The sequence below is a fragment of the Loxodonta africana genome, chromosome 12 (genome assembly GCF_030014295.1).
Source record: "Loxodonta africana isolate mLoxAfr1 chromosome 12, mLoxAfr1.hap2, whole genome shotgun sequence".
Classification (NCBI taxonomy): Eukaryota; Metazoa; Chordata; class Mammalia; order Proboscidea; family Elephantidae; genus Loxodonta; species Loxodonta africana.
Window position 1 is genome coordinate 68329285 of NC_087353.1, and position 12235 is coordinate 68341519.

The 12235-nt window shown below is 40.0% G+C and overlaps 1 protein-coding gene across 8 annotated transcripts in view; it reads left to right on the forward strand.

Moving 5' to 3' along the window:
• The first annotated feature begins 1113 nt into the window (after positions 1-1113).
• ERCC4 (ERCC excision repair 4, endonuclease catalytic subunit) overlaps positions 1114-12235 on the forward strand; it is a 33152-nt gene continuing 22030 nt past the window's right edge. The window contains exons 1-5 of one of the 8 annotated variants that reach the window (XM_023557333.2): positions 1601-3054; positions 7546-7683; positions 8449-8512; positions 9520-9715; positions 10623-10830. In XM_023557333.2, coding sequence (XP_023413101.2) covers positions 9675-9715; positions 10623-10830 — 249 coding nt within the window. In that variant the 5' untranslated portion in view covers positions 1601-3054; positions 7546-7683; positions 8449-8512; positions 9520-9674. Of the gene's footprint in view, positions 1526-1600; positions 3055-7545; positions 7684-8448; positions 8513-9519; positions 9716-10622; positions 10831-12235 lie in introns of those variants that run through there. The other 7 variants (XM_023557335.2, XM_023557332.2, XM_003417715.4 and 4 more) reach the window with 7 other exon arrangements.

The window sequence follows — 12235 nt, forward strand, 5'->3', positions numbered from 1 at the left end:
AAGTGTGTTTCAAGGGCATGATTGAATTTATTACAAAGATGTTCAGGGCCCCTGTATTCTTTATAATACGGGGGAGGGGGAGGAAGCAACCTTAATGTCCACTAATAAGGGATTAGTTAAATAACTATGATATATCCATAAAAGGACTTTGGAAAGGAATATTAAATGCCATGTCAAGAGACTTGCCCAATGTAAAGTGCCAAACTCGGGGTTTAAATTTACTGTCTCATTTCTGTAAAATAACTCTGTAAAAGAATGTGTGTGTATAGAAAAGGCTAAAAGTATAGATTTCATGACATTAATAGTGTTTATTTCTGGATGATGGAATAACAGGCGGTTTTTATTTTTGTTTACTTATATCCTTCTGTTGTCCAGCAATGAGCATGGATTTCCAATGAGAAAGAAAAGGTGTGTGCTGCGGGGTGGGGGTGGTAAGGGATTTTGCCACATAGACCAATTCCTCTAGTTAGATTAACGGGCATTTCTAGCTGTAGAACAGATATTACCAAAGGGTTCCCTCTAGTGGAAGGCGGAACGAGGCTGCTGCGGAAAACCTTGCGGCGACTTTCAAAAATAGCTTAAATTAGTACCTTATTCCGGTTATTCAAATATTTTCTTAAAAGGCAGGCCAAATTTCACCTTTAGAAACAGGTACTACTAATTCTAGGAGCACTTGGAAGATTCACAATTAACTTTTTTCAGTTGTCGATGTCGGGGGACTAAACTCCTTAGGGTTAATTTCTCCCCTTCTTTGCTTTCAGGTAGCTTGTGTTCTAGGTCTAGGGTGAGTCCCCTGCGACTTTCATTCAGATTGAAGGTACGTGGGGATGGAACCTCTGCAGGCTTAGGGGTGGAGCCTGAATCCTGGAAGAAACAGGTTTCGCGAGCGCAGGTATGTAACTCTTGGTGACTTTGCGAATCTTAGGCTCTCGGCTTCTCTTCGATTCCTTTCGGGCGGCGTTCGTCTCGGACTCGGCTCTCTTCGGCTGCGGTCGGCCGACACGCGCCTTACCGGACTCGGCTCTCTTCGGCTATGTTCGGCCGGCGCTCGTCTCGGACTCGGCTCTCTCTTCGGTTGCGTTCGGCCGACACTCGCCTTATTGGACTCGGCTCTCTTCGGCCGCGGTCGGCCGGCCCCCGTCTTCTCGGACTCGGCTCTCTTCGGCTGTGTTCGGCTGCCGCTCGTTTCGGACTCGGCTCTCTTCGGCTGCTTTCGGCCGTGGCCCCGGAAGGGTGTCCATGGAGCCGGGACTACCGGCCCGAAGAACTGCTATGGCGCCGCTGCTGGAGTATGAGCGGCAGCTGGTGCTGGAACTGCTGGAAGCGGACGGGCTGGTAGTATGCGCCCGGGGGCTCGGCGCGGACCGGCTGCTCTACCACTTCCTCCGGCTGCACTGCCACCCGGCGTGCCTGGTTCTCGTGCTCAACACGCAGCCGGCAGAGGAGGTGCGGCCGCCGGCGGCGCCGACTGAAGGGACGCTCTGAGCGTCGCGGGCTTCCTGGGCGAATGCAGGCCCTGGCGCGGGTGCGGGGCCTCTGAGAGGGAGGGAGGGGCCCGAGGGGGTGCAGGTCACTGACACGGGCAGGGGGAGGGACGGGAAGATGTCTGAGGGCGGATGGGGATAGGAATAACGGGAGACCCCCGAAGTTGGATATTGAGGTTGCTGGGGGCGGAGGAGGGAGATCCCTAAAAGGGAACATGATGGAGGGGTCTCTGAAAGTGATGGGGAGACATGAAAGGAGACGCTGAGGGGAGAGAGCCCTGTGGCAAAAAGGGACCGCTGTAGGGAAGAGCTGGTGGCGCAGTGGTTAAGCGCTCAGCTGCTAACCAAGAGCGAATGCGGGAGAAAGATGTAGCAGTCTGCTACTGTAAAGATTTCCAGCCTTGGAAACCCAGCGGGGCAGTTCTACTCTGTCCTATAGGCTCGTTATGAGTCAGAATCTACTCAAAGGCAACGTGTTTTGGTTTGATGGGAAAGAGGGGGACAGAGTCAGAAAGGGGTCTGGAACCTAAGGATATTGGGGGGATTAGGATTAAGGAGTATGGGGGAGATTGAGGAAGATCAGAGGGTGATACAGCAGTGCTGAGCTGTCATTTGACAAAGCTGATGAGCCCCCAAATAAAGCAAGTGCCCAGGAGGAAAATGTCACCTGAAAAGAGTGATTACAAACTCTTTGAGGGCAGGTATCCTGTCTTGTTCATTTAAGTATCCCCAGTGCTTAGTATAGGGTCTAGCACAACACAGTGTACTCCATAATGGTGGTACTGAACTGAAGGTGTAAAGGGCCAAGGGACATACTGGCATTATGAAGTCCCCTCTAGGTTGGATGGGGACTGACCTAACAGTCTAAAACAGTATCTGGGAAAGGGATTCACTTATATGCCTTGAATGCCGGTTTGCAGGCTGCAAACCTGACTTTCACTCACTGATTGTCCTCGAGTTGATTCCTACGCATAGTGACCCCATAGGACAGAGTGGAATTGCCCCATAGGGTTTCCAAAGAGCAGCTGGTAGAATTGAACTGCCAACCTTTTGGTTAGCAGCCAAGTTGTTAACCACTGCACCACCAGGGCTCCAAACCTGACTTTAGTAGGGAAGTATTTCCACGTAGCAGAAGTCTTTTAACCCAAGGTTTTAAAAGTTGGTTTTATTTTTTTTATTGTTTAAGTGCTGTTAGCAACTCAAACGCAATGATTCCTTAGTTTCGATCCCAAAACAAGCCCTAGTTAAACGTGGATTGGTTGATTGATCAAGGTAAAGTAGTAACCTAGATTATGTATTCATGTAAGTTCCTTATCTCTGAGTCAGCAAATCATTGTAAATACGTGCCCCATATTAAACAGCCTACTAATCACATTTGGTTTGGTTTAGGAGTATTTTATTAGTCAGCTGAAGCTGGAAGGAGTTGATCACCTTCCTCGCCGAGTAACAAATGAAATTGCAAGTAACAGTCGATATGAAGTTTATACCCAAGGTGGTATTATATTTGCAACAAGCCGAATACTTGTGGTCGATTTCTTGACTGATAGAATACCTTCAGATCTAATTACTGGTAAGAATTTGAAAACTTTTCATTTGTATGGAAATACGTACTTTTTTTTTTTAATGTCTGTCTGCTCTGCTGAACTCTAAACTAGCACGTTCTTGTGGGCAGCACTGGATCTTTTTGCTCAACATTATACTCCCAGCCCTTAACAGGACACCGGGCACCTTGTAGATGCTCAATAAATATTTGTCACCTGACTAAGTAATGAAATGTAAGATTGGCTTTTCCAAAACTCATATTTAGTAACTACTTAGCCCTGGTGGCACAGTGGTTAATACTTAGGTGACTTATGGGACGTATGGTATCCCAACTCCTTTTTATGCCTCTGGAGTTCTTTGTGAAGGTGGTAGTCCAATTTTAACATGTTTAGCCTCAAGGTGGAGGAGCCTTTTGAAATGCCTGAAACTTGAGAACCCTGAGTTGGAGCCTCCTTATTGTGTAAAATGAGCATTGTGTTCGATGATGTCTCCTGGGTGTATGGATTTTGTAAATTTTTGACAGGTTTGCCTTTATTTCTGTAAGTTAAGCCACCTCACTATGTTTCCCAGTTATTGTGTTCTTGTGAGAATGTACTTATCACAAGAATAAGCTATTCCCGGTCTTCATTCAGTTATATCAAAAACAAACCTGTCGCTGTCGAGTCGATTTCAACTCACAGCAACCCAGAATCTACTCAATGGCAACGGGGTTTCATTCCGTCATAGTGGCCATTTTCTCCCTGATGCCATTCACTGGTTCCAGGTGTTACTTGCTCCCTGCCCTGCTTTGAGTCTTTGCTCTGCAGTCTTTCAAGGCTGCTTTTCTAGCTTCCAAACAGTAAGACCTTTGCAATAAGGAATAAAGCATTGCAGTGTACTTTTCAAGAGGCTCAAACTCCTGTAAGTAATTCTTACCCCGCATTCAATCTTAGGGCCCAGTCCTTGCTTGCATGTGCAGCAGGTGGAATGCACCACTGTGAGCAGGTCTGTAAAATTCCAAGGCAGTTGTTTCTGCTTCTTAGCTATTAGTACTGCTTTTGTTACAGTGAATACATAAACCAAAAAAAAGAAACCTGTTGCTGTCAAGTCTATTCCAACTCATAGCGACCCTATAGGACAGAGTAGATCTGCCCCACAGGAATTCCAAGGAGTGGCTGGTGAATTTGAACTGTCAGCCTTTTGGTTAGCAACCTAGCTCTTAACCACTGCTCCACCAGGGTTCCAAAGGGTATATAATAGTGATAATTTTTCCAAGATTCAAATTCTTTTGATTTTATTTACTTGTGCTGTAGTACTGCTTTTGCAGTAATGAAGACTGCATTATATTGGTAATTTTCCTGAGATTAAAATAAATCCATTGGCTTTATTTTACTGCTTTTGCAGCAGAGAAGAATGCATTGTACAATGTTTTGAAAAGTTTCATGAAAAATAATAAAAAAGCTAAGAAGGGGACTGGAATAAAATGTATATGCAGTCATTGCCCAGTGCCTTCACGTTTTACCTCATGTTTTGCAAATTTTCAAGAAATAAAATAAATTAAAAAAAAAAAGATTTTATTATTGACTCATATTGGTAGGATTCACTATGTCCGGAGTCCACTGGGACACGTACAATCCCAGATAATGGGTATCAGAATCCGTAAATCATAACAAAAATTCTGAGTTTGCGCTTTAATCAGCATGCCTTCCATTAGTGAAAACGCACTGTATCAACAAAAAATTCAAAGGAGAAAATAATTGGATCACACTCGGCTGCTAACCAAAAGGTCAGCAGTTCAAATCCACCAGCCACTTTGCAGGAGAGAGACCTGGCGGTCTGCTTTCATAAAGATTAAAAAAAAAAAAAAAAATTGCTGTCCAGTCGAATCCAACTCATAGTGACCCTGTAGGACAGAGTAGAACTGCCCCATAGGGTTTCCTAGGCTGAAATCTGTATGGAATCTGTGCTACCAGGGCTCTCCGTAAAGATTATTCCTTGGAAACCCTATGGGACAGTTTTACTCTGTCCTAAAAAAAATTCTTTTTTGTATAGGGTTGCTGTGAGTCAGAATCAACTTGATGGCAATGGGTTTGGTTTTTACGGATTTTTAACTGGCATTTGCTTTTAGAAACTAGTCAGGTTTCAAATATTTATAAATATATTTCCTTAAATATTTGGTTTTCCTCTTAAAACAGTATTTTCCCCATAACTTGAAATTAAACCAAGTAGTTGCTTAATTACTTTAAGAATGATTTAATTTTAGCTAGAACTAATGTAGATAAGGAATTGATTTTCATTATTATTCATCCTTTAGGAAACCTTTTCTGATTTTCCCAAAGCAAATTTAGGGGCCCTGCCTCTGTGCCCCCAAAATACCGTTTCATTTTCCCCAATCATAGCACTATATTATATTTACCCATTTAGCTCACTAGCTAACAAGCTTAAGCATAAGGGCCTTATGATCCCAGGCTAAGTAAGTGGTACATACCAGCACCAGTACCACTGGCCATCAAGTTGACCCCAACTTATGGTGACCCCATGTGTATCAGAGTAGAACTGTGTTCCATAGGATTTTCAGTGGCTGATTTTTCAGACATAGATCACCAGGCCTTTTTTCTGAGGCACCTCTGGGTGGACTTCAACTTCCAACCTTTCGATTAGTAGCCCAGTGAAATTCATAATCTTATTTCCCCCTATCTCTAACATATTGCCCTGAACCTAGAAGACCCTCATGAAATATTTAATGAATAAATATACGAATTAGTGCTTCTTTTTTTTTTTTTTTTTTATGATTTAAGGTCAGCTGATTGAGGGGAAGTTTTGTTATACTTTGAAAGCGTTTACAACTGTTATAAACCGGCATGGGTCTTGCCGTCAGACTCACTTGACTTTGAGTGCTAACTCCATTGCTTACAAGCAAGTTACTTGATTTTCATGAGCCTCAACTTCCTCATTTCTTTTATCAAGAAAAGTAGTACTTCAAGGAGTTATTGTAAAGATTGAGCAAGATAAAATAAATTGCTTAGCATAGTGCACATAGTAAATATTTAATAAGTGATAGCAAAAATAAAAAGTATTGGCCTTTTAGAATAAGAAATTTTGAGACATCATAAGGTCTTTTGCTGTTTGTTGCTTTATAAAAAAAAAAAAACTTGTTTTTATTTTTTAAGTTGATAAAATGAAAAAAGTGATTGTATTGAAACTACCACTAGATGGCAGTATTACTCTTTGATTTTCAGTTGCAGTTCAACCTAATCAGGCAAAGAGCAATCTGAATTAATAAAATGTCAAAGTATAGCTTATAGGTAGCTCCCTAATTAAAATTGTAAAATTCCACCCCCATTTCTGATAGTCCAAACCAGTAATGTAGCTGGTGCTGCTGCCACCGCCGCTGCTTAGATGAATGAAATGGAATGCGGTCAGTGAATTCCTGCAAATTCCTCATCCCCTGGGATCACGTTTCTCTTTCAGCAAAGCCTTATAAAGAGCAGCCCCTGAAGCATGTGACCTTCTGGAAACTACTGGCCCCCCTGACCTTAATTTGTTCACCTGTCGCCACCCAAGTATTTTCACTACCACACCCTAGCTTCAGTGTCTGTGCCAATCAGAACTGCTAACTAGGGGGAGAATTGTGTAAATATCTACCCAAATTTTGCCTTCTAAAGAACAGAAGAGGAAGATGCTTTCATTGGTACAGCTGACCCCAGGACCTCCAGATACAGCTCAACACAGTTTCCTGGATATGGAAAAAAAAAAAAAGAAGTTGTATGTTAGATTTGTGTACCCAGTGCTCTATATTCATTCACTGAACAGTTGCTAAGGATGCTTTGTTTGGCAGGAATGTGCTAGGCACTGTAGATAGAAAGATGAAAAAGATAGCATGGTGAACTCTTAAATTAGACCATTTCTGGATTTGAGCTTACCTTCACCCTTTACCAGCTCTTCACCCTGTGACCTTGGGCAAGTTACTTAATTTCTCTGTGCCTCAGTGTACTTATCTGTAAATTGGAGATAGTAGTGGTACCTTCTTCCTGGGATTATTGTGAGGGTGACATGAGATAATGTGTATAAAATACTTAGCATCATGCATGGTACAGAGTAAGTATTCTCTAATTACTACTTGTTGTTAGGACGTTCTTTTCTTCAAGCAGTTAGTAGAGGAGACAGATGTGTAAAGAAATAAACGCAGTACATTAAGAGATTTAAAAAAAAAAAAAAGGCATTAGTGGCTCAGTGGTAGAATTTCCCCTTCCATGCAGGAGGCCTGGGTTGAATTCCCAGCCGGTGCACCTCATGTGCAGCCAGCGTCTGTCTGTCGGTGGAGGCTTACATGTTGCTATGATGCTGAACAGATTTCACCGGAGCTTCCAGACTAGGACAGACTAGAAAGAAAAGCCTAAAAAGTCTGTCGATGCAAGCCCTCTGGATGACAGTGAGACAAAATGTTATGGAAGCATAAATCTTGAAGTAGGCTTCTGTGGGACCAGACTGCTCCCCATTACCTAACCTGCTTATATTGTTTTTATTTATTTTTTAAAAGTGGGTTCCTGAGGTGGTGTGGCTTAGTAGGAAGAACATGGCTTTGGATTCAGACAGATGTGATTTGGAATCTTTGGTTTCCCGTATGCTTACTGGATGACCTTGGTCAAGGTGCTTCCCTTTCTTGTCTCATAATGATGTAAGTTGCTGTTGAGTCAGTTCTGACTCATAGTGACCTTATGTACGTAACAGAACAAAACACTGCCCGGTCCTGTGCCATCTTCATGATTGTTGGTATGTTTGAGTCATAATAACACCTACCCCCCAAAATAATTTTGAGGGTGAAATCTGTAAAAGAATCTAACCCAATCCTTAGAATAGAGTATTAGTCCTCTCCTTCTTTCTGGGTTCCAAAATAAATGACTTAACCTTTTGGAGCACATTTTCTTAATTTGAGGTTCACTTTTTTAGATACCTGTTTTTATTATTTTTAACTTTAGGTAATATTTCAATCCAGGCTAACAAAATGTGGCCCAGTAGAGTCATTGGAAAACCCACCTACTAGATAAACAATATTTTGAGTAGTAAATTAGATGCATATGTGTATTGTAGGTTGTTGAAAATTTTTTGTCTACAAATTCCTAAATAACACTATTGTTTTTACCGTAATTAAAGAATTTGCTTAGAGTACATTTTAGATCCACCTACCTCAATCTGAAATATAAACACCAAATCTGTATTGAGTTTATTGAACTACTAAAAAAAGAGTTGCCATTGAGCCAGTTCCAACTCATAGCAACCCTATAGGACAGAGTAGAACTGCCCCATAGGGTTTCCAAGGAGCAGCTGGTAGATTCGATCTGCTGACCTTTTGATTAGTAGCCGAGTTCTTAACCACTGCACCACTGGGGCTCCTTTGAACTACTAGAAGTGGTGATAAGTCACTATTAATATGATTTTTCAGACCCTCGGAGTAATGAGAACTGGAGAGAAAACTTGCAAGTACATTTATACCAAATACATATAAGGTAACTGACTTAAGTCTAAAGCCCTGAGAATCGTTGTCATAGAAAAATTGAATTTTTGATCCAGACACGAGGCCTGTGCACCCTTATGGTATCTCCTACCTGTCCCTAACTTATCACTGGTCACACTGTATCAAAATGTGTACATATCTCTGTCTCTTCCCTAGACTGTCAGCTCCTTCCAGGCAGAAGCCACGTTTTGTTTACCCACAGTCCCAGACAAACAGTAAATACTTGTGAATGTTTATTGAGTGTATGAAAGATCATCTAGTCCAGTATTCTCATTTTATAAATAGAGAAGCGTATTTATAATTGGCATTTTTGTGTGTGATTCAGAGGTACCATTATTCCCCCCAAAGGAGATGTATTAAATATATTCATTAAGGATTTTTATCTTAAATGGACTAGTATACCACTCAATTGAATATCTCTGATTCTGAAAACTGAACTAATCTAATACGTGACGCAGATATTGCCCATACTCCTAAAGTGCCCCTGTTTTCTGTCAACTACATCTAATGCAGATATAAAAAAAAGTTAGTGACCCACTTCACCTTCAGATACTCTTCCTCCAACATGCTAGTCAGGCCCCCACCCCACAGCCTTTTTTCTTATTGCTCTGTCAGCCTGTAACACCCTATGTCCAGGTATTCACAAAGCTTACTTCCTCCTCTGTCAAGCCTTTACTCACAGATCACCCTGTCTGAATTGCAAACCACCACCCCTCATACATATTCCCTCTCCTTCTGTGACTCATTTTTTCTCCTTAACACTTACCGCCTTCTAACATACTAAATGTTTATTGTAAGTTCCATGAGGGCAGGGATTTGTGTCTGTTTTTTACTTGGCTGTACCCCCAGCCTAGAACTGCCTGGCCACGCTCAAGTAGTCACTTAAGAAAAATGTGTTGGTTGTTCGGTTGAATGGATGGATGGATGGATGAAAGAAAGAAAGTGAGCATGAAAATTACATGTCTATCCTGTAATTTAATTTATAATCTTCTCTCTCAGGCATCTTGGTATATAGAGCTCACAGAATAATAGAGTCTTGTCAAGAAGCATTCATCTTGCGCCTCTTTCGCCAGAAAAATAAACGTGGTTTTATTAAAGCTTTCACAGACAACGCAGTTGCTTTTGATACTGGCTTTTGTCACGTGGAAAGAGTGATGAGAAATCTTTTCGTAAAGAAGCTGTATCTGTGGCCAAGGTAAATAGTAAATAGCATTATGTGATGAATTTCTATGAAAGCATCTACTGTAATTTAATGGTAATTTAGTTTTATATAATAGAGGCTAGTCAGGTTCTGACAGGCATTTCCAAATATAAATACATGATCACCGACCATATTTGTGATTTTTTTTGGAAAGCAGGGAGAGGTCTGATAGCTGTTTTCTGGTGGTCCCTCACATTTATCCAAGGCGGCCACTTTATTCTTTGTCGTACATTTAGCGCAATCCTCAGCGACCTATAGACTCACACATCCAACAGCTTCAGGTGAACCGCAGATTTATTGGCTAAGACGCCCAATTCCACTTTGGAAATTACCCTTTAGGGAAGTAAAGCATGAAGACTCTGAGGAATTATGTAGATTTCTAGAAGAAACAAGGTTTCGATTTTCAAACATTTTCGCTACTTATGCTAATATGTGTTTTGATTATGTTATTTAAGGGTAGTTGCTACAGTCTTTTTCCTTTCTTGATTATACCTTATTTTAGGAGGTCAGCGAACTTTTTCTGTAAAGGGCCAGATAGTAAAAATTGGGGCTTTACAAGCCACAAGGACAGTCAAAACCGCTCAATATTGCTGCTGTAGCATGAAAGCTGGCGTAGACAATATGATAACGAATGGACTTGGCTGTGTTCCACTAAGTAACACTGTTTATAAAAACAGAGACTAGATTTGGCCCCGACCGTAGTTTGCTGACCCCTTCCTTATTTGAGTAATGCTTCCATTCATTAAAGTTAAAAGTAATTCTTGGGGACATTGTCATTTTGCTTTCCATTTTGTTTGTTTCTTAATTGCATTTACAAAAACAATTAGAGTATTAAATTGAGACCAGAAATACATAACTATAGAAACTCTGGAAAATATTTGAAAAATATTTGTTTCTTTAGGTTCCATGTAGCAGTAAACTCATTTTTAGAACAGCACAAACCTGAAGTCGTAGAAATTCATGTTGCTATGACACCTGCCATGCGTGCTATACAGACTGCTGTACTGGACATTTTAAATGCATGCCTTAAGGAACTAAAATGCCATAATCCATCACTTGAAGTAGAAGATTTATCTTTAGAAAATGCAATCGGAAAACCTTTCGACAAGGTACTTTCTTTCTTTTCCATTATAAGCACAGTTTGTTATGTTGTAATCTTTACTAAAAAAAAAAAAGAACATGTTATTTTAATATTTGCACTATTCTTAATAAAAATTTGCCTTTTTTTTTTAATTAAGTTGGAAGTTAAAGTATAGCTTTGATTTACTAGAAAGTAATTTTTAGTAGAATGTATGGATTGGTATATAAGCAGAACTGTTCTTTTGCAATAATACACTAAGTGATTATTTTAAGTATAATTAGGAGGATAAATAACCTTGTTGTTCTGAAAGGACAACATTTGAATAACTACTGGTAGAGTTTTACATAAGAATACCTCATAATTGCATATTAATTTATGATCTCTTTTTTGGAATAAAAATAATTCGGATCAGTTCTCATTACTGAGGAATGTGAAACTAGCGCTGTCTTAAAATTTATGAATTGAGAAAATGCTAAGAATTTAGTTCAAGGAAGTTTAATTCTCACTGGAGTTTTTTCACCATAGATTAGTATTAATACAGACATGTATATCTCTAAAATTTAATTGTAGATCAGAAAATGCTGACTTTTTTAAAATTCCAGGCCTTTTTTTTTCTTTCATGTTTTGGTACTGTAAGTTCCTGTCTTCGAAACTCCAGATAATGTCTGTCACTGGAAATAAGTCACAGTTATTAAAAAAACAAAAATTTTAACTCCTCATTTCTCTCATTTAGGGTATTGAGTTCTTCCAGAAAGTCAGTTTACTATGAAACACTGATAGAAGAAACTAATTTCATCAATTCTTTTCCTCTGTTCTTAAAGATTATTATAATTTGGTACATGGTGATACCAGAAAAAGAAACTTACTTTCTTTTAATAGAATGAACATGTTCCCAAAAGAGCAAAACACAGCCTAATATATTTTATACGGAATTGCTGTTTATCATTCCCTGGCTAGTAAAAGTCGAAATATTGTTTTAAGTATTCTCTTAGTAACCAAATCTAAATGTGGTCATAACTTGCATCTTGTTAGAAAGCATAACCTTTTATCGATGATCTTACAAAAAAGGCACGTAGTTATATATTCAAGTTTGTCCAGACAGCCCCAGTGTCTGCCTGTTGTCCTGGAGTAATTATTAATAGCATCTCCTTTCATCTTCACAAGTATCCCCAGTTTGGACAGTAAATTATATGGCCATCCAAATATTACTCCAGCTCAGTATTAAATTTGTAACGATCCTACTTTCATAACGTGACACAAGTATTATCCTTTTCAGTTATAGAATCAGTTTGTTTAAATTTGAGTGTGTGTATAGGGTCGCTGAGTAGAATCGACTCAATGGTGATGGGTTTGGGTTTTTTTTGTTTGTTTGTTTTTATTTAGCACCCACACATATATGTAGCTATGCATATGTAAATACCTACATAGTATTA